This window comes from Podarcis liolepis, assembly GCF_965112155.1.
Source record: "Podarcis liolepis genome assembly, chromosome: 1".
Lineage (NCBI taxonomy): Eukaryota > Metazoa > Chordata > Lepidosauria > Squamata > Lacertidae > Podarcis > Podarcis liolepis.
Genome location: NC_139554.1, coordinates 48832581 through 48860434, shown reverse-complemented (window position 1 = coordinate 48860434; position 27854 = coordinate 48832581). Strand labels below are relative to the sequence as shown.

The following is a 27854-nucleotide window of genomic DNA, read 5'->3' as shown; positions in this document are numbered from 1 at the left end:
CAATTTTCATTTACATTAATTGCATATGGTGTGTGGAAGATATTAGCCAATGTAATAGCATAGTCTTCTATTCTGGAGAGGAGGTCACTTCTACCCTGGGGCCTGTAAATCTCTCTCCCATCCACAAAAATATGCCAGTTATGTATTGTTCAGCATATTTGCACTTGTATAGCGTATAATGTACTATTAAGTCTCACATCCACCATTTTGGATCATTATTTTTCTAAACTATTCTTGCTAGTCATCTGTAGTCATATTCTATACCCTATAACTGACTACACTTCCCAGTTGAATCAAACAATTACTGCATTTGAATATTGGTTGAAAAAAATAGTGGATGAAGAAAAGGAAAATGACAATTTTGCTTTTGGGAAGTAATGGCTCAATATTAGAGACATATCTAGGAGAAAACAGAGATGTGAAAAGCAGTCAATCTGCACAACAGAGGCACTATTTTGTCAGTCAGTTAAAGATGGGAATATGCTGTGCTGAAAACAAAAAGTAAAACACGAACAATGGTCAAGTTTTACACTAAATAAACCAGTTACACTAAAGAAAAAGAACAAAAAATATCTTTTAAAAATCCTCGTAAATTCTATGACATTGACAGACCTGGAAGGAGGTTGAATGTAAGGGGCAGGCTGATGGTCCATAATAGAAAAGACAATTGGAAACTCTGGTCAATAACAAAGATTGCTGCACAATTCAATCCAGATATCGTTTCTTGAGCTCAGCAAGGGGAACTTTAGCCTGATCCTGATCAGATCTCTAGAAGTTGTTAATTATTCTAAATTTCTACTGGCATCTACTCTACAGGAGTCTGCAATTCTGGAATTCAGGACAGGATAGAAACAAGATCGTATCACTGCTGAGCTGACTATTTTTCAAAGCTGCATTTTGAACCTCAAATGTCTTTTCTGAATAGCATAATGTGTGTTCAAGCGTCTGAGCTCTCTCGCGCTCTCTCTCTCTCTCTCACACACACTTTTCTGTTCATTTTTCCACTCTAACTTCCTGCTTACAATTTTTTTTACTGTTTTTATTTTTTCACAAAGTCTGGTGTCTGTCACCAAATTTGGTTTGCCATATTAACAAATGTGGCATACAGCACCAGAATATTTAAATTTTTACATCAGGAAATAGTGATGTGCCCTGGTGTTTTGCTTGCACCTTACAATATCTCCTTATCCTCCTTATCCTAGCCTAGAAAAGGTTGCAAAGCAAAGACAGTAATGACTGCTTTACTTGACTGAAATATGCTAATAAGGTATTATTACCTCAGAACCTTCTGGGACAGGGGAGGTTGGTTTAGTTTTCAAACCTTTGTTACTTGTACACTATTTGCTCCTGACCAGGTCAAGGAGGACCTTTTGAGGACAGAGGTCATCGTCCAGTTGATGTCATGAAAGACTAAAAGGAGCTTGGCATTTCTGGGGAGAAACCATGGAATGCCAATGCAGCTTGCCAACTTTACAACTCTAAATTTATCAGCCAACCAATCCTCAACAATCTTCTGCATTAAGAAAACTAGATTTTTGTTAAGAGTGAAAGCAAGTCCAGCACCCTACACAAGCAACTATACAGGCAAGTGTATTTATTTGGTTATATATTTATCACCTCAATTATGAATTTTTTTGAATATTTTATCTCTAAATACCTGTTGTTTTCGGAACTAAAATTATGCATTTTTAAACTTTCTGATTAATCACTATCTTTGTTATGTAACTGTAAATCTAAACTGATTTTGTGAGCATATTTTGAAAGTTGATCTCTAAAAATACTGAATACAGAAATTTAGTAAGAAATCACAATTTTAACACACATGCATAGCTGCATTAGCTTCACTAACAAACAGGCATGCACTGTCTTGTTTCAGGCAGGTGGGCAGGTTTATCTTGCTATGTCACTTATTTTTTTGAAATTGCATGTATGTCACCAGCTCACTCATTTTTTGTTTATTCTTAATCTAGTCTATGATGTCTATATTTCTTGAATAGTTATATTGTTTTAAATTGATGCATAATGCTCTGAAATGTTTTTGCAAAAAATGGCATTGAAATATTTAAATAAAAAATAAATAGCATTCCAACTTTATTCCAAGGAGCTCAAGGCGACATACAGGGATCCAATTTATCCTCACAAAAACCCTATAAAATAGGTTAGACTAGTAATAATTATTGGATCAAGGTCACCAAAATGAACTTTACAAATGAGTGAGGATTTGAGCCACTGAAGCCTTATTACAACATAGTAGACCTACACGTTTGCACTAGAATAGCCGCATGTATTGTAGTTTAGAAGCCTAGATGGTGGTCCACCATCCTATTTCTTTCCCATCACACCCTGACTGTGCCCCTTTCCTAGAACTGTATCTGATAACATAGTATGTTTCTGAAGGGTGTGGTGTTTTCAGTCTACTTATAAAAAATTAACAATACCAAGAATTACAACAGAACCTGCCCCAGCCACATATTTGCTAGTGATGATGGGAAAATTTGTTTGGTCCACTTTTTGCAGTTGTTGTTGTTGTTTAGTCGTTTAGTCATGTCCGACTCTTCGTGACCCCATGGACCAGAGCACGCCAGGCACTCCTGTCTTCCACTGCCTCCCGCTGTTTGGTCAAACTCATGCTGGTAGCTTCAAGAACACTATCCAACCATCTCGTCCTCTGCGGTAGACAAACCCAATTCAACACTCCTGATCTTGCAGGAAGATTCTTGCTTAAGAATTAGAATACAATACTAACTGGGATTACAAATTTATTTATGATGCTGCAGGATGAAATGGAAAACTTTCTCAGCTATACTACTTAAAGCAACAGCTGTGGAGTACTTATTGTAATGCTCCCACACAAAGAGAATATTCCTTAGACCCAGAAATAAGGATGTCAGGCAAAGGGGTTCAAGTCTAGCCTTCTCTCTGAAAGCATTTTTAATGTCTGTTATGTGTACTGATGTTCTATTGTCTCATCTTAGGCCTTGCACTATGATGACACTGCTTCAGGGCTCTGTTTTCTATAGATCGCCCCTATTGTGACATGGCATTACCTCACTTCTAGATACCAGCCATTGCCTAGACAAACTCTATAAAGTAACACGTGCTACTTGACTTGGATCAAATGTTGGTGCCACATGTTTCCTTTGGTCTGGCCCTCCATGTAAGACATTACTCTTCTAAAATAAGAGAATAAGATACAGAAGCTCCTTTAGGGAGACAAAATATTAGACGAAAGTATGTAATATTGGGAATCAGATAAGTAGCACAATTACTGTTTGCAATTAAAGGGATACATCATTGCTTACTGGCCCAACCTATTATTTATTTTTAGTTAAATAATGTTTTAAAAACCCAGTAAGCTAATTGTTTTTATCTGCCTAATCAGACTTATGAGTTTCACTGATTACAATACGAGATCAAAACTACACCTACTGCATGCTTCAGAGAAAACATTGTTACTTAGTATTTTCCCATGGTTGAGCTTAAAATTATCAAAGTCAGGTACTTACGAGAACCCAGACTAGCTAAACAGCCCACCTGTCCTTTCTCTTCCACCTTTCCCACTTGCTGAGAGCCAATGTTGCCATTTTGATGCATATTTGGTCTTGCCCTCATCAAAGGGCCATGAACATGCATACTTGAGGTGCATATCCCGCTTACCCCTACGAACCATGTTTCCTCCAACCCCTAAATTACAGTGACCATCTTAGGCGAATATGCCCCAAAGCCCTCAAAACTTGTCACCAGCCCTGTATCTCCCTCCCTTGGTAACATATTTTAGGATTGCCATATGTCCTCTTTTTCCTGGACATGTCCTCTTTTTCATAGGTATGTAAAATGAGAGTTGTCATAGCGATCCATAGTTAAAAGCAGAAGTCTGCAATTGTGTCCTCATCCTTGCTCTAGTTATTCACAGCAACTAGCACAAAGCTAGAAGACACCCCGCGCTCTTACAAGCTTGGTTGATCAAGGGAATGCCGTGGATGTAGTGTAACTTGATTTCAGTAAGGTTTTGACAAATACCTCCACAATATTATTGCAGAAAAGCTGGTAAAATGTGAGCCGGATGACATAACTGTTAGGTGGATTTGTAGCTGGTTGACTGACCCAACCCAAAGAGCGTTCCTCATCGTCCTAGAAAAAAAGTGACAAATGGGGTGCCCTGGGTTCTGTCCTGGGCTTGGAGTTGTTCAACATTCTTATAAACTACCTGCATGAAGAAATTGAGGGGATGCTCATCAAATTTGCAGATAACACCAAAGTGTTAGCCAGTGCCACAGAATACAAAATCAGTATTCAAGATGACCTTAACAGATTGTAGGACTAACAAAATAAATTTCAACACGGACAAATGCAAGGTTTTATACTTGTAAGCCTGTAACACCAAAAACTGTAAATCCTAATCTGTATGGCCATATTCAATGTAGTGTTGCACCAGGGGTGCATCCATAACATTTTGTCTATACATATGTTCCAGAATTCTTATCCATACACATCTCAGTGTCATACCCACATGCATTATGCCACATGGGCGTATAATCCCATACATGATCCATGATGACAGGTGAATTGCAAAAAGGTTCAATTTCCAAATGTGTCCAGACTGTGGATCCTGAAATTCTCTAACATTAAGTAACATATCACAGACCCTGCAGTGCCCACATATATAATGACCCTTAACTGCATTGGGAGATGTTTCCTGTTGAAGAATAGAATAGAATAGAATAGAATAGAATAGAATAGAATAGAATAGAATAGAATAGAATAGAATAGAATAGAATATGACTAAGGATTGTTTAATAGTTTTGCCCCTTCTCCAACCAATTAGAGGGGGAAGATCACGTCTGGGGATGTGTTGAATGATGTGCCAATGTTTCTTTATTAGCTTTTTGATTTTCATAGATAAGCTAGAAAACTCAAAGGTGAATGTTATCCTCTGTTGTTTAATTATTTCCTGTTTTTGAAAAAGTTGCTTCCTATTAACATTGGACACCCTCTGGACTGTATTGTTGATAATGTGTTCTGGGTATTCTCTATTTTGAATTTGTTAGCTAATGTTCTGGAGTCCTGAACAAAACCCCCAGGTTGAGATGAGTTCAGTTTTATTCTAATCATGTGACTGGAAGGGAGGCTGTCTCTCAAGTGTCTTGAATGAAAGGACTCATATATTAAAAGGAAATGTTTATCTGCAGATTTAGTATAATTTTTAACGCCCAATTGCCCTTTGGAAGCTTATATATACAGTCATGTCTAAAAGGGAGATGGCCTGTCTGTTATGTTGCAAACTAAATTTAACCGTGGGATGAACTGAATTAAGCCAATTGTCCAGGACATCCAAATGCTGTTCACTGGAAAATATATTAAATGTGTCATCTATATAGCATTTTAAAAACTTAATAGCATGAAAATAAGGGTTAGTGTTGGGATCCAAAACCCATTGTTTTTCAGATTGACACATGAATAAATTTGCCTCACTAGGGGCAAATGGTGAACCCACTGAAACAACTCTGATTTTGTAATAAAAATTGTGATCAAACCTGGGGGGGAAATCTTTTCTAAAATCAAGCCGATTCATTCCATCAGGAAGAAGGGAGGGAGAGGGTCAAAAGGCTTCTAAGCATTTAGAGTATCCTCAAGAACAAACCTCGCCTCATCCAAGGGAATAGGTAAAGGTAAAGGGACCCCTAACCATTAGGTCCAGTCGTGACCGACTCTGGGGTTGCAGCGCTCATCTCACTTTATTGGCCGAGGGAGCCGGCGTAAAGCTTCCCGGTCAGGCGGCCAGCATGACTAAGCCACTTCTGGCGAACCAGAGCAGCGCACAGAAACGCTGTTTACCTTCCTGCCAGAGCGGTACCTATTTATCTACTTGCACTTTGATGTGCTTTCGAACTGCTAGGTTGGCAGGAGCAGGGACCGAGGAACAGGAGCTCACCCCGTTGCGGGGATTCGAACTGCCAACCTTCCAATCAGCAAGTCCTAGGCTCAGTGGTTTAACCCACAGCGCCACCCACGTCCCTTATCCAAGGGAATAGATGTATACAAAGACTGTAAATCTAAAGTGACTAGAATATGATTCCATCATTGTACTTTGTTCTATGATTTGAATGAAATGTGTAGTATCCTTAATAAACGTATCTGACTTACTAACATGAGACTGTAGAAAATGATCAACACATTTTGATAGATGTTCCAGGACTCAAACCATGCCAGAAAAAACTAAATGACCAGTTGAGATTCCTATACTGAGGGGGCTGGACTAGATGACCCTCAAGTCCCTTCTGACTTTACAATTTTATGATTCTATGTGTAATAGCCTATGGGAAAGGCTCCTGAGAACATACGGTAATTTAGAATAGTAATAACTTCACTACATTATGTGCCTGGCAAAGATTTATAAATTTTCTTAGCTCTCTATGCTATTCTGAGTTAGCCTTTTTCCATGCTGTGCCTTATTAATTTCCAATGTCATTTTGTTCTTGTCTTATGTGTAGGCGTAAAAGCAACCGAAGTTTAGGAAGCCCACTAAACACACCAAATCTGCATTTCACATTCCTATTATGGGAGATCTTAAAAAAATTCTTGAAAGAGGAGAATATATTCCCTTGAGATCTGCTCCTGTGTTTGAAAGCAATTTTGTTCAGGTAACTAATTTTTTTAGAATACTACTGTTTAGACTGGCAACTGAGCAGAGCATGAACGCCTACAAATGCCACAGACTCAACTGTAGAAAACAGAGTCTAGTTTACCGTGCCTGCAACCCTCCAAATTCCTATTCATGAAGCTGTCTCATGAGCGTTTGAGGGAAAATGTGTACACAAATTCAAACACCGGTGGTAGGTGTGCACTGAAGCCAGAGTGAAGTGGTAATATGTATACAGGCTAAAACCTAGTACCTACAGATAGACTTCCATGAGGGCAAGGGAACTTTCCTTCCCTCCCCTCTCCCTGTGCACCCCCCAAATCCGCTCTGGCAGTTCCTCAACTCTCCAGAACATATTTGGGGATACTAGAGGAGTATATGGGTGGAGGAGAGGGAGGGGAAATTCCAGTGGATAAATTCCAAAGTGTCTGGATCAATTTCAGTTAAGTTTCAAGGCTAACTGCCCTGGTTGCCTGAAAAGATTACCCCTGGGGCTTGTTTTGGCTTAGAAACTCAGATCTAGTTTTACAGGAATTGTAGAGCTGCACAGAGAAGTGGGCGTACGAAAACAAGAGCTTCATCAACACGTGATTTTTCTTATCAACTCTTATTAGTTGACTGGCAAGCACTTCAAGGTCTCGCCAAAGACAGATCCCAGTTACTATTTCCACCACCACACCTTTGGATTTGCTTCTACATTCAGGTGCCTATTAAGTATCAGTGCAGCTGTTGGAACCCAGTGGGATTGGGAAGAGGTTGCCAGCCCTGAAGTACGTTCAGCACTTGCCTCAAGTCTGAGTTGCACAGACATGCAACTGACTTGCACATTATTAAAACAAAGATCCCAAGACTTGTGGAGTATTCTGGTCATAAGGTTGCAGTTTCATTTTTACTGCTTCACACGGAACTTACCATTTAAGTAGTAAGGGGTTGATTCTGTGTAAAGAAATTTGCAAAGGAACAATGGGATTAAGTTTCCCCCCTCAACTCTGTATGTTTATTTTATAACATTTTTCCTGTGAAGAAAAGGCATGTTATCTCTGCAGACACAAATTCACACTTTAGAGAACTGCAAAAACAAGCATCTGTGATAATATATTCTTGTTAGAAAAACTGCCCCAAATAATCTTACAGAAACCTCTGGAAGAGCATGATATTTTGAATGGATTAATGGAATTCATTTACCAAAAAAATTAAACATTCCATATAAAGCCTCATGCTACATAATTAAAATCAAATCATTTGGATTATAATTTAACTTAAATAGAAAACTATCTTTAGAAAGATTTTTTTCCTCCAAAAGCATTTTATTTTTATAAAGCCAATTGAAATTTTTAAAAATCTGATTGAAATAAAAAAAAAATCCATTTTATTTATTTTTTAAATCATAGATTTTTATCCACCCTGCCTGCAGGATAACAGTCATTGGGTTTTCCAGCATCACACTTGAAGCTACTTCCAACATTTCCACTATGTTAGTTTTGCAAGCTTTTGACTTAAATTCTTCTCTTTTCTCACATACACATCTTTCTTGAGCCTTCCTTCCCTTTCCAATATCATAATTGCAATACGATGTGTTTTCATATGCTTTTGAAATAATATTTATTTTATATGCCTAAAATAACCTCTTATCTCTTTGCAGGTGAATAGAAGGGGTGAATCAATTTACCTTCACAATCGCCCCAACTATGTGACCATGGGCATTTGTGCCTCCAGCTCAAGCCAGTCATTGCCAAATGTGATGGTGCTTGCACATGCAGCTTCTTCGTCCTCCCAGGAAGCCATTTCAGCACGCCCATCAAGCAGAAGACAATCAAATTCTGAAGATGAACTAGTGCTCACCAGGTGAGTTAGTACTGAGGAGGCATGAAAAGACTGCAGATATTGCATAAATTCAAGTTGACTCTTATAATTTGGTATGGGGAAATGGTAACAGAATCTCCCAATTTTCACTATTTCTACAGAGTATTAAAATAGTAAAGTATCTATACATAAACCTTTTTCACCAAGAATCCACAATGCGCATCATGAATGAAATTTTCAGCAGCACAATTTGTCCAGTTGGTGGCACTCTTTTATTGATAGGATGAAAATATGTGATGTTTGCACCCCAACTCCAATGGCAACATTGTTTAAATGCCTGAATTTATAGTACTACACAAGAGGATGGGGTGAGAAACAATGCCATGTCCTCCATCCATAGTTATAAGACTGGCATAAGGCACTTATGCAGAGCAGAGAGATAGATCTCTCCCTTCTGAACTGAGGCTGACATCACTCAGGGCAAGGGCTTTTTTCAGCTGCGCTACCCCAGGTTTGGCTATACCCTCCCCAAATATGTTTCCCTTGTGCCAACACAACCATCTTTTAAGTGCCAGGCAAAAAATATTATTTACCCAGGCACTTTAGTGTCAGTTTTGAAATTTGCTTGGTTGCTCTTATCTTCAGACTGAGTTTTATTTAATTGTTTTATGCTCTGTATATTGCCCTGAAATCTGGTACGATGAAAGGCAGTGTATACATGTTTTAAATAAACAGAAATATAAGCAGTGCTGTTTTTTCAGCCAGAGGGTGCTGGGCCAACACTCCCCACTCCTTTTTCTTGACTTTATGTACTTCTGAGAAGCCCAAAACAAACATTTCAAGTCAAAACGGAATCTGCCCAGCGAGTGCAAATCTACACTTTTTTTAGATCTAGGACTCTATCTAGCCCTCAGCTTTTCCTAGCTGCAATTATTAAAGCTACGGGGTGGAGCCAATTCATATTTCCTTTTCTTCAATCTTGTCTCCCATGTAGCAGCAGCAGGCTTTAAGCTTTCCAGCCAGGCCTCTACCATTGCACCCACACATGTTTGTGCAAAGGCCCCTCCGAGCTGCCCTAGCCATCCGCCTGTATCTAAGAGCCAGTGTGGTGTAGTGGTTAAGAGCGGTAGTCACGTAATCTGGGGAACCGGGTTCGCGTCTCCGCTCCTCCACATGCAGCTGCTGGGTGACCTTGGGCCAGTCACACTTCTTTGAAGTCTCTCAGCCCCACTCACCTCACAGAGTGTTTGCTGTGGGGGAGGAAGGGAAAGGAGAATGTTAGCCGCTTTGAGACTCCTGAAGGGGAGTGAAAGGCGGGATATCAAATCCAAACTCTTCTTCTTCTTCTCTTCTAAGAGAATGAGGGAGCTGGGGCTGTATTTATTTGACCTGCACCAGAACCAGAGGCAACCCACAAACCATCTAGGGAGACAGCTTGCCATAGTTTTTAGCACCTCCGCGTACAAAAAGTAAAAATACTACAACAGGTTAAAATTCACATCAACTTTCTAAGCACTTGGGTAGGCTTGTCTAAGCAAGAATGTTTTTAGTAGGCGCCAAAAAGAATACAATCAAGGTGCATGCTTGAGATCAGTAGGCAGGGAATTCCAAAATGTACCGTATTTTTTGCACCATAACACTCACTTTTTTCCTCCTAGAAGGTAAGGGGAAATGTCTGTGCGTGTTATGGAGGGAATGCCTACGGGTGGCATGCCTACAGATTTTCCTCCTCTAAAAACTACATGCGTGTTATGGTCGGGTGCGTGTTATAGAGCGAAAAATACGGTAGGTGCTGCCACACTAAACAATCTAAACACTGCGTAACAGGTATTATGTGGCACCTGTGGTAGTGCTATTTCCACTCATCAAAGAGGTCATCTGGGTACATGTGGGGTAAGGCAATCTTCTTGAACTTGGCCCAGCAGCAAATCAGCAACCAGTGCAGATATCTGTGAAAAGATATTAAATGTTTACAAGGCCTCACCCCTGTTAGCAATCATGCTGCAGCATTCTGCACTAACTGTAGCTTCTGGATCAAGCACAAGGGAAGCCCCATATACAAGTGCATTGCTGTAATCCAATCTTGAAGTAACCAATGAATGAACTACTGTGGCAAGGCCATAGCTGTCAAACCAGTCACAGCTGATAAAACAAACTTCTAGCCACTGAGGCTACCTGAGCCTCCAGTGACAGAGCTGGATTCAGAAGCATCCCCAAACTGTGAACCTGCTCCTTCATGGGGAGTTCAACCCCATCCAAGGTAGGCAGTTGACCAATTTCTCAGACCTGGCTACTCTCCCATACTGCTTTTGTCTTGCCAGGATTCAACAGCTTGTTTTTCTTCATCCACTGCACCACTGCATCCAGGCAATGACCCAGGGACTTCACAGCCTCTTCTGATTCAGATATTATAGCAAAAAGAAGCTGAGCATCATCAGCATACTGATAGCACCTTAGCACAAATCTCCTAACAACTGTAGATATTGCATGCCACCGGAGATAAGACTGGAGTCAGTCCTGAAGGCAGGGTTGGAACCATTGTAATGCAATGCCCACAAATCCCATTCCCTGGAGCCAGTCCAGGAGGAAATCATGGTTGATGGTATCAAAAGCCAACAAGAGATCAAGAAGCAGGAACTATATATTTTTAAGCATTGCTACCCCATTCTTCAAATGAAAAGGATCCCAGAGCAGCTTGCTTAAGAACTGTAAAAGCAAGGTAGTTCCAGGCCATAGAATTTTATTTTGGACAAATCTTCCAGATTTCAAAGAATGCTCCGCCTTCACCACTGTAGAATGAAATACCTGCTATGTCTTACCAATGCGGGCATTGTTGTGCATATTTACGGTAATTTCTTGTCCATTTTATAGTTAAATAAATTACCTATTTTGAATATTTATGAGTAACTTTTCTGCTAAAGCCTTCAACAAGTGTAACAGGTAACACAAGTAACAGGTAACACAATAAATGGTGGGAATTTCTCCAACAAATGGCAGTTTTAGTAGGTATATGTATGGAATTCCGTATTCTTAGTTAGCCCATTGTGCAAAAAAGAGCGCTACCTTGAAAAGTTACATAATTGGACAGGTTTTTCTAGTGACATTAGCTGATTCTTCTTTGTGGACTGCACAATTAGGCCAAAATTATCTTTACCAGCAGTGCAGGCGGTTGGGAGATCAGGGTGGATTGAAAAAGAATGCCATGTGACTTATTGCTGTCATATGCACATAAGTAAGTTTTTCTATGATAAAAAAACATAGTGGATACACTATGTGCCTTTATTTTCTGTTGCCTACATGTAACTCAAACTGACAGTGCATAGCGGCCTTCTTGAAATATGCCTCCACTTATTTCAGTCAGTTCCCTACTCTCTTGGATCCCATTTTCCTCTCACTTTATGTAGTAATTCAGTGAAGTACAGCTAGCAGGAATTCACACAATCATTTTCTTGTAGGTTCTTACCCTTGAAGTTTGTAGACGTTACTGTTCACAATGCTAAGAAAAGACGCATCAAACTGAAGCTGGTGAGTGGCCGTGCCTACTACCTAGAACTCTGTGAGCCACTACAGAAACAGCCCCAGCTCTTCCGACAGTGGGTGCGGCTCATCAGTCTACTGAAATCTAAATATAAAACTTCTTCAGTCAATACCCTATATAAAGATTTTAAGACTCAGGAGGAAAACAGAGCCACAACAAGCAAGGCACTACAAGTGAGTGCTATTTGGGTATATAGTTTAAGATTGTTGGAAAAAAGGTGGGGAGGACCTTGAGAACATAAAATGGTAATTTTTTTGGTAAAGTGTAGTTTTTAAAAACCTGCATGAGCAAGCTCCTGTTGGTTTGCCCAATGCCAAGAAACCCATCCTGCACAATGTAGTCCTAAATATGTATTTTGTGTTTTCATTTTGTATTTTTATGCTGTAAACCGCCCTGTGATCTTTGGGTGAAGGATGATATATACTGGGTTTCTTTTTCACTTAATTGTTTCAGACTGTTTTGAGTATGTGTCAGCTAATCACTGTCGTCACTTTGAACACACTTCTCCATGGCAAGTTCAAAGAATGTGAGTGGGACTGATTCTGTACTGAGCTTTTAACATATGCTATACTCCCTCTTGTCTTTGTTGCTCCCAAAGGGATACAATCAAGCAGAGACTCCCACAAAACCACAAACCAGCCAAGAGCCAATAATAAAACCAGAAATAATCAAGAAAATGCCTTCGAAACGAGTCACCATTTCTGATATAGTAGGTCCTATTGAAGAATTTCCTAAGAGCCATAGCCAGGCCACAGTTTCTTCTGACAGCTGCATGAAAAATCCCAGTGCTGCAAACTCAGAAAAACTGAAGTATAGTCAAGAATTAATGAAGAGGACTATCTCAAGGAGTAAATCTAGGTATGTGATTCATCATAATCATTATCTATTGTTACATGCCACCCACAATCTCTGCCAAGCGATAGCAAAATTCCAGGGGGTTCCAGGTGCTCACCCAGGGTTGCTGGAAAATTGAGGCGCGGTGGAGACTAGTGTCTTTATTTTACACATATTTACAGCTACAGCCTTCACTGGAGGGGGTACAGAACATTATGCCCCAAGAGTGTACCTCATGGCTCCTCTGATAGATTCAGTAAGCTTAGGTCCAAAGCAGCAGCCAGTCATAGCCCCTGGTGTCCTCCAGCCAGCACTACTTGGAATTCTCCTTGCTTCCCCATTCTTGTTCTTAGAACACTTTACCAAAAAAACCTATATAAAAGGACAAGTTTTTTTCTGACTTACATCACACCCACGTTGACCTGGCAACCTCTCCCTCAGTTTCCTGTAGGGTCTTTTGTATTGTAGATGGTTTAATGTCAAGCTCAGTCTGTCAGCTCCGATTAAACCTCAGTACCCAAGAAACTAGAGGTGGAAATCTGGCATCCAGGGATTTGGAGGAATCCCTGTTTCCCCACTAACCCATAACACAATCTTCCAGCATCTATTCCAATTTTATTTTGTGTTACATCATGTTTGTCTGCTCAGTAACACAGCCTTTCGAGCTCTTTATTATTTCCTTCTTTATAAAAATATTTATGCAACAATATAAAAACATAAAAACAGACAATAAAATCATTAAATTGTTAAAAGCAAGTTAAAAGTAAAAAACAAAAACAAAAACAAGAGACTGCTGTGGGGGATGTACCATACTTTTAATTGCCTGCATAGGCCTGGTTGAATAGAGAAGTTTTCAGCAGGCATTTTAAAGTTAGCACAGAATGCACCCGCTGAACCTCTATTGACAGGGTGTTCCACAGGACTGGGCCAATGACACTAAAAGCTCAGTTTGTCATTGCTCTCAAACAAATCTAATCAACTTGAGGATTTATTTATTTCATTATAACACACAAAAAGTTCAGCTTCATAGGAAGCTCCTTTTTCAGAATGTAGGATCTCAGTTTTAGACCTAAGATGGACATAGCCTTGTTTAGAGCAAGATACCAAAACACAGATAATCAAAACCAAGTGTAGCAAGTCTCAAATTATGGTGAGCTTCTGCACAAAAATATTACCAGGGTCACTGATAATTTTTGAGCAGAGAGCTTTTGACATTACAAGTCAGTTGTTTCCATAGAACAGAAACCTACAATAATGTACTAGGTCATACAGATTTAATAATTTTTGTGTTCTTTAAAATATTATCTTTAATCACTGTTCGGCAGTGGGTGAGGTGGGGGAGAATCATTAACAAAAGGTACTTGATGGGCACTTGCTATGTTGAGAACTGATGTGATCCAATCAATGCTATATAAGAGTTGTAAGACCCAAGTCTAACTCCCAACCTTTTCACAGATTGAATAGTCATTTTCAAAAGTGATGCTAAAATCACCTTTTAGTGTCTAATGTACCACTTCCAAATGTAGCTAATGTAGCTAATGGGGAAAAGCCATTTTAAAAGTGAATGTACTTTCTGGTCATTGTGGCTCCTTTCTTCAGTTAATGGGCTCATTTCCCCCTCTGTAAAATAGAAAGATTGCTATTGGCATTTGGGACTAGATGGCTGTGCGGTTGAAGCTATTAACTGCATCATAAAATGTCCACATGGATTTATCAAAATGGGCCATGGATCTGAAAAACTGAAGAACTACAGATCTGTGATATTTACATTCCCACATATTTTAGCAAAGGCAGCACAACTATATGTAGCTAATTGGGAGTAATTTGCCAGTTTTCACAGTTAAAAACAGAACTAAAGGTTATGACGGCAAAAAGCAAAGCCCTCCCCTCCCACTCACTGCTTCATCTCTGGAAAAAGTCATGCTTTATTCAGTAAGCATGGAGGTGGGAAACTATTTGCTTAGATGTGTACAGCCCTGAAATAGAAACTCATTTCAGTATTATTGCTTTCAATTGAAGTATTATTATTATTATCTTTACTGATTTCAGGGGACAAGAATTTTTTTCTATTACGGGGAAAAGACTGCAGACTGCAGGTATGAATGACATTTGAAATGATTTTTCCCATTCTGCCCTCATAGCTATTATATTTATATTTTTCCATATGGGAGCCATAAACTGAAAAATTATCCCAATAAGTGGGAGGTGCCACTGGCGAATGGTCTGTCTATTCAGCTTAGTAGTATTTCATCTTTTCTGGGTTATGCAACATGGGAATGCCCCATCTTCAGATGTGTTTTTTTGGGAGCTGCTGTCACAGCTGCGGCAGGTGGTGAATAGAAAAATGACCTTTGTTATTGTGTTCTCCCAACTACAGAACACTCTCACTTGCTTAGTTTAATGTCATTCTGGTGCTTGGCAAATATCTTTTTATTTTCCCAGGCATTTTTGTCTAGTTTATCTCCAGTGCCTGGTTTTTTATGCTGTTCTCTTTTCTGCTTCTTGGTTTTGTTGTTTTATTATTATGCTTTGATCTTTTTGTTTCACTGTATTTTTATATTTCATTACAAGCCACCTTGGAACAGGTTTCTGAAAGAACAAAAATTAATAATAAATAAAAACAAAAACAAAGGTAAAAGGTAAAGGTAAAAGACCCGTGGACGGTTAAGTCCAATCAAAGGCGACTAATAAAAACAACACCTATGTTGTCTCTGTGAGTTAAACAGTCATTACCCTTTGGAATTCAGCCACACAAAAATATATTTACACGTCCAACACTCTCTGCTGTGTGTCCAGCATTAGGGCAATGACATGTGGAGACCTGTAAACATTTGCAGAAGAGTTTTGTGCAGTAATACTTTCTCTGTATGCAATTTCTCCTTCATTCTCTCCTTCACATAGACGGATTTACAGCATTCATGTAGTGCTCATACATATACACAAAGATACATCATGCACATAACCCTCTCATCTGCACACATCATTCACTCACATGAACAATTTTTTGCTATCTTTCCCGAGATTTGGTGTGCATGTGGTTTAACTTGTGAGCAGTGAGGATGTTTACAAATATTCCATAACACCTCAGCAGCTAAGCCAGTTCAGTCAACTGAAGTCAAAACTTCCAAAATAGTTTCAGAGGTTTGAAAGACTGCATTTACTTCAATGTTTCTTTTTCTTTTATTGATTTCATCAGACTTCATTGGCCAAAACTAACATCTGTTTACAAATCTATGGCTTCTGTGCTTTACTCTGATACCTGTGACACTGCAATCACAACAAGTGCCCTAAAATATTATACAAAGCTAGCTTTTAATTTGCTCATAGGCATATAGATATCTCAGGCATCTACTTATGTGCTGTTCTGTGCATCTATATCTGAAAGTGTGTAGCATCTATGCATGATTAAGGGATGGAATTGTGCTGACTTTGGAAGCAACATTTAAATGGGGAATGAAGCATAAAGTTCAATGTTCTAAGTCCAGTTTGTGCAATCTAGACCAGCACACATTTGGACAGTACAGTAAATACTTGGTTTATTGGATGACTATGCATATTGCATTTCAACTCCATGCAATTAATGACCAGAAGCTGGGCCAGCAAAGCAGGGATTGATGTGGGCACAGGCGTTCTTCCCCCACCAAAGGTTTGCAATATATATTTTCAGAAATACATATATGACATTTGAGTAGTTTATGAAGTCAATATTTATCTGTGAATCACATTTAGCATTCAGTAATTATATTTTTAATTTAATAATATTTTACTACCTAATTCACATCAGCTTTGATCAGACAACCTGAAGAACTACCTGTGACACTACTTGCTTCTCATCAACAAAGTATTTTACAGCCTGTCACCTCAATCTAGAGAGGGTGATTTGCCTGCAGAAATAGTCTTCTGCATGTGGATCATGTTATCTCCTATGCATGAAAACCTATGTGTACATACACACTTCCAAAAGGTGATCATAGAATCATCTAGTCCAACCCCTTGCAATGCAGGAATCTTAGCTAAAGCATCCATGACAGATGACCATCCAACATCTGCTTAAAAACCTCCAACTAAGGAGAGTCCACCACCTCTTGTGGGAGTTTGTTCCATTGTCAAACAGCTCTTACTGTCAGAAAGTTTTTTTCTGAATGTTTAGCTGAAATCTCCTTTCTAGTAACTTGAAGCCTTTGGTTTGAGTCCTACCCTCCAGAGCAGGAGAAAACAAGCATGTTCCCTCTTCAATGTGATAGCCCTTAAGATATTTGAAGATGGCAATCATATCTCCCCTCAGTCTCTTTTTCCAAGCTAAACATACCCAGCTCCTTCAAGGGAGCTGTTTCCAGACTCCTGATCATCTTGGTTGCCCCACTCTGCACATGTTCCAGCTTGTCAACATCCTTCTTAAATTGTGGAACAATTAGCAACCCCTTCCAGTTTGGTGTCATCTGCAAATTTGATGAGCATCCGTTCAATTCAGTGCTCTCAGCTTTGACAGTGTCCATTACTTGTATGTAATGGAGAGACTGAATCCAAGCTTCACTTGTGGGGAAAATTTGATGCAATATGGGTGGTGTATTTTTTGGTTTCTTTGCCATTATTCAATGTATTGCATCCTTATGAGCACTCACTTATAACTGGAAACAAACCACAATAAATTCAAAGAGGGTTTGAGAAAAGCTTCAGTTAAAAAGGTAACACAACCAATGGATAGAAATCAAAGTCTGAATGTCAGTTCACTGTAAGTCATCATGGCTAATATAAACTCAATTAAAAGAGCCAATGAAGAATTGTTGAATCTTATAGCATCTTATGAATTTCTTTTTCTTCCTTCTTTCCCTGAACATAGCAATAGCAATCCAAGCCCATAGTCCTGTATTTCAAAGCCCCCTTTCAGACACCTGGAGAATGCTGATTGTACAAAGGGGGGAGCATGCTTTGCTGCTGTAATCTACCCTCACAAACACACAATACAGTGACTGTGCAGAACCTCTCCAAAATGTTTGAAAGACGCTAACAGTATTTCATTACATGCCAATGTAAAGGTCAAAATGTGGAACAATAAACTGATGAAAGTGTGCAGTGTCATATGCCCATTTTCTTAGCTTAACATAACAAGAGTAGTTTAAATTTCATCATGCAACAGTAACATTTTTGTGCAACATGCTCAGTGTTAAGTTGAAGAATGAGGGCATTACGGCCTTTTAGAAATCAATTCATTTATGATTTTTTTTTTTATTTTTATTGTAAGCCTGTATGCATACAAACTATGCAATTAATTTAAATGGAATTTAAGTTCTACATTAAGTAACCATAATTATATGTGCCTTCTGTGGAAATAAAAAGATAGTACAGGCATTTCCCCTAGTGTAAACTATATGTATAGTTCCAGATACCATGATTACTAGAAAAGCCAGGAAATTATGTATCATTTTCTCTCTTGCACAAAATGGAGAATATATAGTCCTACTATGAGCATTCCAACAAAGAATAAATTTAAGCACATGTGCAAGAGTATAGAGGGGTGCAGAAAACGTTATTCAATCTCAGATTGGAAGAGGAGGGATTTGCAGCGGCAGACTGAAATGTTACATTTGCTTGCAGAGTAAGCTATATTATATAAAATATTGTACCAAAAATATGTGCCAAAGTCATCAGCACCAGAATTGCAATTTAGCCAGTTCATTGTCTGAAAAATAGCACCAGCATCAAAGGCAAAAAATAAGTCAAACTTGAGTTCTTGAGTCATTACCCTGAATTCACAGTCACTTTCTGGTTACTTGAACAAAGTTTCTGGTACTGAGAGAAAGGAAAACAAAATGTTGATGTGTGTTTTGTGCATTTTTTCATTACACATCTATAAACTGTCAAAAACTGACTCTTCCCTCATTTTTTCTCTCTCTTTTCACACTGTTGCTTTTTCTGCACTCTTTAGCTGTTTCTAGTATAACTGCCCCACTTCTGATTAACCTTTCTTTCCCCCTTCTATTCTAGGTAATCTTTCCATTTTTTTTGTTTCGTCTTACTACCACACCTTTTCCTCATTTCTTTTCCATTTACCACTATACTATTCCCCAAAAAGGATATTCTGCCGCCACCACCCTGCATGCACACTCATAAGCTGTGTATTTTTCAGCTGTGTTCACAACTTTTCAATAATAAGATCTAATTTTCATGTGATGCTTCATGTAATTCACATTATTATATTTCACATTACTATTTTTATATTACGTCAAGCAGCTGAGACACATGACAGCACTCTGAATCTGACAAAGAGAGATATTACAGATCTCTGTGTTCTGCTTCCTTCCTCTCTCTCTTTTTCTCACACACTCTATTATCTGCTTTCCTAGGCTGCATTTTCCTCATGTTCCTCCTGTTTCTTTACAGGGATCCTAAAGAATGTCAGTAAGCCAAGGTAGTTTTTTACAACTAGCATTAAAAACGGATCTCTGTACATCTGATACGAAAAGGAAGCAAACAAACTGAAGACACTGAGCAAAAGAAGAGAACAACATGTTCAGATGGGGATTAGAAATCTATAAACTGTAGAATTGTTCCATTCTAATATCATAAAAATAAACATGGTTAAAACAGTAGTACATATTTCTTCTTTTGTTGAGTATTTCACCAAACATTAGCAACATGACTTGTCAGTGTTTTAACCATCATCTCCACTTACGGTTCAGAATTGTAATTTTCTTTTTAAAACACTTATATTACAGGAAATTTGATGTGGGTATATCTTAAGTTCTTTTGCTTATCAAATAAACTTGCAATATGCTATAGTGATGCAAATAATGTCATAATCTATACCAGTTTGCAATGCACTCAGACCATGTGAAAGAAAGGAAAAGATTGGCAACTAGTTTTGAGAACATGCAATAGTCCCTTCACACTTATGTTGTCACAAGAAGGAGAATCACATTAGAAAGGTAATGTACCTCGATACATCCCTAGTATCCATATTAGGCATTGCTGTTAGGCCTGTACAATCAGGAATCCAGAACTCAGAGAAAGTCTACACATGAAGAGGTCTTCATACATAACCTTTCCCTTATTCCATGCTTGACATGTAGACACCAGTGATGAGGCCAGTAATGTTGACACTATATTTTTCTGGGTCATTAATGTGAAAATGAACTGTAAAGAACTAAAAAAAGACCACCCCAAACTGAGTAAATTGGCAGTAAAATGGCACATGCAATTCAGTGTAAAGTGCAAAGTGATACATGTTGGGGTAAAAATATTGATTTCACATCTATGCTCATGCAGTCTGAACTGGCAGTGACTGTCCAGGAACAATACTTTGGGGTCATGGTGAATGGTTCAATAACAATGTTGACCCAATGTGCAGCAGCTGTTAAAAAGTCAAACTCCATGCTAGGGATAAAATTGAAAATAAGGAATTGAAAATAAAACTGCTAATATAATAAAGCTACTATATAAATCTATGGCATGGCTGCATACAGTCCTAGTCACCTCACTTCAAAAAGGATATTGTGGAGTTGGGAAGGTTCAACAAAAGGTAACCAAAATGATCAAGGGGATGGAACAACGCTATGCAGAAAGGTTACAACATCTGGGGCATTTTAGTATAAAGAAAAGGCGAGTAAGAAGTGACATGATAGACATGTATAAAATTATGCATGAATGGAGAAAGTGGATGGAGAAACATTTTTCTCCCTCCATCATAACACTAGAACTTAGGGACATCCCATGAAGTTACATGTAGGACGATTCAGGACAGACAAAATAACTTCACACAGTGCATATATAAACTATGGAATTTGCTTCCACTGGAGGTAGTGATGGCCACCAACTTGGATGACTTTTTAAAAGGATTAGACAAATTAATGGAGGATAAGCCTATCAATGGCTACTAGCCACCATGGCAATGTTTAGCCCTCACTGTCAAAGGAGTCAATATGCCTCTGTATACCAGTTGCTGGAAACCACAGAAGGAAAGAGTGTTGTTGCACTCAGGTCCTACTTGCAGGCTTCCCATAGGCATCTGGTTGGCCACCGTGAGAATAGGATGCTAGACTAGATGAATCACTGGCCTGATCCCGCAGGCTCTCATGTTTTTATGTATTACTGCAGAAGGGGGACCAGAGGTGTGGTGTCACAACCCCATACTATGTGTGATCCCCCTTCATGTAATGCCCATGTTGAAAGTGGCCAATGAGTCAACACATTTCGACTTTTGGGAGGAAGCCTGTCACTTGGATCAAGCCTGTCACATAGCTTCTTCTATTAGAGAAGGTTAAGATCAGTTGGTAGATATTGTTCCTACATGGGTGTTTGCTTGTTAATAAAATACCTGTTCTAAACTACTGCATTGATTCTGGAACTGTGTGTTAAAGACAACACATGGTATTAGGAGTGTAACACATTATGTGAACATACTGTGGAAGACTGCAAACTGCAGAGTGATGACAGCTTTACATTTTTATGTATATAGGCAGATAAAGAAAGATGTCTATCCATCTGTCATTGACTGGTTGGACACAGATGAATCCCCAGCTGGGGAACCACCAAGGGAAGAAGGCTCAGACCCTGGAGAGTAGTGGTGGGACAATGATGAGTGGAGAAGAAGGAGATGACTGGGAAGAGGAAGTGTTGGAAGCCAAAGGGGTAGCAAGACTTAGAGAGTGGGGAGAGCCTGTGGCAGAGAGAAGTCAAGAATCAGGGGCAGAAGCTGAAGGAGGTGAGTGGAAGGGGGGAAGTCGAGAGGCAGAGATGAATCAAGCTAGTGAAGAGTCACAGGTGTCCCCTCTCCTGCTGTGACAAGCTCCTCTCCCTCCTGACTCCCAGAACCAGGAAATGTATCAAACAGGAAGAGCAAAGACAGGAAGAGCAAAACAGGAAGAGCACATGATCTCTGATTGCCTGCAAGAAGCCCTGGAGAGGAGGAGACATAGACGGTTGTGGGGAAGCAGCAACTTTTAGTCTCGGTAACTGATTTCATGGAGTAGGACCTACAGGGCATGAGCTGCTATGTTCATCAGGCCTGAAACTCCGCCAAGTTTGTGAAGATCCTGAGCCCCAATGCAAACAATTTCTGAGTAAACATTAACAGGACAGGACTGCAAAAGTGCCAAATAAATTATTAACAATTGGACTGAGTATAGGCCCATTAGAAAGAATAGACTCTCTCCACTACTTACTTCATTATTTGTGAAATACCATGATTGCCATTAGAGAATGCTTGGAAATTGTTTCCTCTTCCCACTTTTCTTCCTGTGGTATCTCATTCCTCCTCTGGAGGGCAACATTATCAAACACTTTGTCCTGTAGTCTAACTAAGTTTTTGTGCAGATACTATTCTTATTTTGTCATAATTAAGAGAATTATAAAAAATGTGAGCATTGAACATTGCCTTGTTTATTTAATGATAAATTGAAAAAGTTTGTACAGTAAGTTTTGTTGTACCTTTAACTCCAGCAGATCTATAATGGCATAAGCATTCATGAAATATGGTCCAAAGCTGACAGGCTCCAAAGAAAATCAGCAACTGACCTTAAAGTAGCCAATTGTGAACACAGGAAATTCAAAGTAACTCTCCAATATGTAACTACTGAATTAAAATTTATCATGAAGTTAAATTCTATCACCTGTGTCTGGAATCATTATACTGTAATATCATTTCTCTCACTATATGTATTTATTAGCTTACCTGTGCCAAAAAAATTGTTATCAACACAAGATTTGTGAAAAGTTTTTGTAATTACTTTACATATATTTCAGCTTCACAATAATTGTCACAGTTTGCATTTTTTGCATTTCATATTATGCTAACTTCTGTACGTCATCTTTTTATTTACATCTATTTAGACCAATATCCTTCTATATACATATCCATTCCTTCAACTTAGGATGATGCTTCATGCATCTAAAGAAGTGGACTCTAGTCTATGAAAGCTTGTGCTATGATAAATTTTCCAGTCTTTAAAGTACAATAATCCCTCATCTTACACGGGGGTTTGATTCCAAAAGTTATGCATATATGTGTAAGTTGCATATATTCCAAATCCTCTGAGTGGCCCCATAGCTATCAGGTGAGGAAGAGTGAGAGAGAGCATCCCCAGCACTCCCAAAGCCTGTGCACTCAACAGGGCTATCTCTGCAGGAAAGGCCAAGAACTTAGAAGCTCTTTTGTGGTGGGTCTGGGTTACCCAGCATAAAAAAGCTTTTAAGCTCTCAGCCTTGCTTGATGGGGAAGGCCCATTCATAGCACTAGCTCTTGAGAGCTCACAAGAACTTGGATTATCCCACAAGTCCTCACAAGAACATCCCTGGCTCCCTCTTATTTGATGGGGAGTGGGTTCTGCAGCACCCTCTGGTGTCACGTCTCAATAACGCATTACAGTAGTACCTCAGTTTACGGACAGTCCTTTTTACGAACTATTCGGTTTACAAACCCCGCAAAACTGGAAGTAGTGTTCCGGTTTGCGAACTTTACCTTGGTCTACGAGCAGAAGCTGAACGGTGGGAGGGCACCGGCGGCGGGAGGCCTCATTTGGGAAAGCGCGCCTCAGTTTAAGAACAGATTTGGTTTAAGAACAGACTTCAGGAACAGATTAAGTTCGAAATCTGAGGTACCACTGTATTGACATTTTAAAAGAATGTCATATGGTTATAGGATTATCATAACCATTTTTAAACTCATTTTTAAAATGTGTAGATGAGTCCCAGGTCAACTTGGGTTACCCAGTACAAAAAGGGGTTTTAAGCTCTCAGCCTTGCTTGAGAGGCAAAGCCCACTCACAATGTTGGCTCTAGAGGGCTAGGGATGCTCACACAAGATCTCAAGGGAACTCTGATTGTACCGCAAAATCTGGTGAGAGTATCCCAAAGCCAGTGTTGTGAGCAAGCCTTGCCCAGCAAGCAAAGCAACGACTTAAAGGAGTTTTTCACACTGGGTAATCCCAAGCATACATGGTGTGGAAAAACCTTTAAGCTCTCCACCTTGCTTGAGACTTGACTTACTGTACCACATGGCTCTTCATTGTTGTTTTTGCCATAGCAAACTAACATGGTTATCTTCTGAGAATTCTTACCAATAAAAAGGTAACTGAAAATGGAGCTGCTCAAGTAATATTATTATAAATTTGTGGGTGCTGGACCCTTTTAATCCCCAAATCCAATATGTGTTGAAATCTAATCAAGCCTACTGAACCCCAAGGTCCAGCAGGTGTTTAAAAAATAAGCCAGGCTAGCTTCCTGATAAGGTAATTGCCTGGGCCATTAGGAGAACAAAGGATTGAGGGCTCAAGTGTGAGACCTCAAATGGGTGAGCCCCTCTCCCTCAACAAATAAAGCCAGAGTTTAGAACAGAGAGGTTAGGAAGCAATAACTTCACTTAGAAGGAAAGAAACAAGCTGGAAAGCTGAGGGGAGGGTCAGAACACAGTGTTTGATTTCTGTTTGAATCCAAGGCTATGACTAAGGAAGAAGCAATACCTTTTTGGGGTGATGATGTTGTGAACCCCTCCATCGCAGGTACAGGTTGTATATATGTGTAAATAAGCCACATATTATAAATACAAGTCTCCACTGTGCCTCATTTCCAAAAGAAAACAGAAACCCCCATTGATTGCCTAGAACTCCAGTACAGTAATCTTGTACTGCTCTGAAATTGGGATGGTGTGCAATAATATGCTTCAGTGGGGCAACGGGTATGCTCAGAACCATATGTTGTGCTGCCTTCATAGCTGTTCCTACTTTCAAAGAGAGAAACTGATTATAAAGCTGAAGAGGGACTCGTTTATTGGACAATGGGACCGGCAAGAGTAGCATCAAACAAATATTCAGCTGAGCTCATGGTTCATCCATTGGAATATTGTTACTGATTATGGCCTTGTACAACACCATACTGCATCTTAAAAGGAATTCCACATTAACAGTAAAATTATGTCCACACATCCTAAAGTGTAACATCATGGCCCAGGGTTTTTTGGGTTTTTTACAATTCCACATTCCTATTTATTTATTTGCACGAATAAACTTTTGAGTTACATATCTGAAGGACCTTAAAAACTAAATGTTTTTCTTAATTGTGTTTTCCCCCTAAATAGAGGAAACTTTCTAGCCTGATAGTAGAAATTGCTTTAAAATGTAATATAAAACATGCAACTGACACCTGATCTGCTTTTACTAAATACCCTAAGACATCACAGAGTAACATAAATATTCAACAGGTTAGTATCCAAAGATAGCAGCACTAAAAATATAAAAGTCACTTTGGATTGCTGAACTATTAACTGGTTGTAAGATAAGACACTATTTGGGTACTTATTTTGCTACCTGTCTGTTTCATTTTTATATAATTTTTAGTCTAAGAAGTTTCCAAATATTTCAGCTCAGCATTGTTTACCCTTTCTATTCAACCTATGATTCTCAAAGAACACCACTACCTGTTAAATATGCAAAGCAAGAGTGCATACTTGGCATCTCTTAAGTCTTAATTATCTAAGAACTTGCGGTGCAGTCTTGATTAAGAACATAAAAATGCCTTCCTACATTAAAGTCACCTAGTCCAAAGTTCTTTGCAAGAATTCCAGCACTCAATACTAGAGTGCTGTACTAGGTGGTGTACTAGAATTTTGCCAGTGCTTCTGCTGTGCACAATAATTTACTTTCTAACCACCCCCAGGGTATACTCCAATATGAAATTAGAGATTGCATCAGATCAATCTCATTGTTTTATTGTATTATTTCCAGAAAAAGCCCAAAGTTCAAATATTTCAGTTCAGGTTACTTTTTCTATTGCTTTATTTCAAGAAAGAAATAGAGGTTACTTACCAATAGTTATGTTTTGAGTGTTATCTCCAAGTATTAATAGGTGAACATTTCACATGGAGATGTTACTTCTGGAAATAAGAATGTAGCTTAGTTTTAAAAGAAATCTGGACTGATGCCTGATGCAATTCCCTGAGAGGAGGTACACCTCAAAGGGACAGCACTCAGGAAGAGGCAGATGTTATTACAGTGGTACCTTGGGTTACATATGCTTCAGGTTACATATGCTTCAGGTTACAGACTCAGCTAACCCAGAAATAGTACCTCGGGTTAAGAACTTTGCTTCAGGATGAGAACAGAAATCGTGCTCCAACAGCACGGCAGCAGTGGGAGGCCCCATTAGCTAAAGTGGTGCTTCAGGTTAAGAACAGTTTCAGGTTAAGAACGGACCTCCAGAACAAATTAAGTTCTTAACCCGAGGTACCACTGTATTAACTTTGGACCTTTTCATAACAGGCATGATCACTCTGCTTCCCGGCTTAAGTATTCGGAAGGAATACAGGGCCAATTCAGCTCCAAGGGGGTGGGGAATAGTCCTTATAATCAATTTATTTGGGAATATTTACAGGGGACCTTATTTCCAAGTGTAATCAAATGTGCAGCCAAACAGCCCATTCTTCAGGGGGAATCTACTGGTTCCCACTTTCCTTTTAGTTGATTCACAATCCCCTCTTCACTTTCCTGCTGTGTTTTTACATTGTAAACTACACTGTGATATGAAAATATACATTTCAGGTGACAAAGGCCAGGTGTATCTGCTTGCCGCCCCCAGCCTAATCTCTTATGTTAGTGGAGTGGGTTTATGCAGCATAAGGTGAGAAGGAAGTGTTTAAGGGCAAATTGTGTTCATGGGCTAGTGAGGTGATGGCACAAATTTATTTTAACTGCTGTTTGACTCTGGTGCATGCTTATTATCGTGAAAGAAATTCTCAAAAGAAAAGCACCAACACTTTGGAACTCCCTATCAGTATCAGGCAGGCACCTTTATTATACTTTTTGATACCTGCTTAAAATATTTTTGTTTAGGCAGGCCTATTCAGACATATAGAACTTACATGTGTTTTAGTCCGTTTTTAGCGAATTGGGGTTTTGGGGGGTTTCCTTGAATAGTCTGAGGGTAGTTCCCCCCCCCAAAGATCTTAATTGAAACTTAACATATATACATAATAACCAAAATTCCCAATGATTCCCTCACATAAAATATAGTATCTAAATTACAACAGCTGCATAATTATACACTTAATTATAAAACCCACCGCCCACCCTCTACTTCCCTCCACAGCAATTTGACTTCTTTATATTTATTTCTACCTTTTTTTCCTTGCGTTCTATAATTATTTCTGTTAAATTCTGATTTTTCCTTCTTTCTTTATTGAAATACATTTTTTATTCTAAACCTATTAGCATGTCATTTTTAGAATAATATTTTGACATGTAATCTTCAAAATAGTTCCACTCCATTCTTAACTATTGATTTGATTGGTATCTTATAATTTTTAGTGTATTGTTGATTTTAATTACCTTTTGAAATGTTTTTAATCTGTTTTAATCATTTTATTGATAAATGAAACGTTTTATTTAGGGAAGTTTTTGATATTTAATGCTGTATTGTTTTTAACACTTGTTTGGGAGCCGCCCAGAGTCGGCGGGGTATAAATAAATTATTATTATTATTATTATTTTGGTGTTGCTTTGTGTAAATTGTTCTATGTACTACCGTCAAGCGGGTTTTGTTAAATAAAAAGGCCAACATGTGGTCTTGGGCTTTTTACAAATGAGCTAACACCTTTTGTTAATTATAAGTTACCTTGCATTTACATTTAACTTAATTAATGAACTAAAGGGCTGCTGCTTATTCACAAAATGGTTTATAATCATCTGAACGCGGCCCGCCACGTAAACGCATGAGAGAAACTTAACCCAGGGTTGAGAAACTTCACCTGCTCCATTTCTACCTACAGAGAGGCTGTTATAAGCGGAGTGGGCAGGGGCAGCGCCAACCCCGCCTTCCTTCCCCTCAAGAGTTCTCACGACCACCCGCCATCCTTTCCCTCACACGGTCAAAGGCATTTTCGACGGTTCTGGCAAGCTGCGGTTGGAGGTGATCAGGAGACGCGGAGCTGGGGAGAGGAATTCGCGCGAGGTAGCTGCGCGTGAGGGAGCGCGAGAAGAAACTCGCTCGCGCTCAGCTACCGTGACGTCTGGAGAACACTCGGCAGCAGAGGGCAGGCGCACGTTTCCAGGA

General features: G+C 39.2%; 1 protein-coding gene and 1 long non-coding RNA gene across 8 annotated transcripts; one reads left to right on the top strand and one right to left on the bottom strand.

Moving 5' to 3' along the window:
- Window positions 1-1305: 1305 nt before the first annotated feature.
- On the top strand, window positions 1306-19400 carry GARIN2 (golgi associated RAB2 interactor family member 2). 6 transcript variants are annotated; one of them, XM_083461541.1, is made up of 9 exons: window positions 1309-1584; window positions 2976-3157; window positions 6492-6641; window positions 8283-8485; window positions 11899-12154; window positions 12580-12839; window positions 14865-14911; window positions 18742-18800; window positions 19197-19400. In XM_083461541.1, exons 3-8 carry the CDS (start codon window positions 6558-6560, stop codon window positions 18798-18800), a joined length of 909 nt encoding a protein of 302 aa, XP_083317667.1. In that variant the 5' UTR covers window positions 1309-1584; window positions 2976-3157; window positions 6492-6557; the 3' UTR covers window positions 19197-19400. The 6 variants fall into 6 exon arrangements, with proteins under 6 accessions (XP_083317670.1, XP_083317671.1, XP_083317667.1 ...); XM_083461544.1 differs by lacking the exon at window positions 2976-3157 and having other exon boundaries at window positions 1306-1584; window positions 11899-11968; XM_083461540.1 differs by lacking the exon at window positions 2976-3157 and having other exon boundaries at window positions 1310-1584.
- LOC310687141 lies at window positions 10235-27825 on the bottom strand. 2 transcript variants are annotated; one of them, XR_014516250.1, is made up of 3 exons: window positions 27550-27825; window positions 25613-25680; window positions 10235-10392 (listed from the first exon to the last, which is right to left on the bottom strand). It is a non-coding gene; the product is annotated as an uncharacterized lncRNA (long non-coding RNA). The 2 variants fall into 2 exon arrangements; XR_014516251.1 differs by having other exon boundaries at window positions 27569-27825.
- Between the last annotated feature and the right edge of the window lie 29 nt (window positions 27826-27854).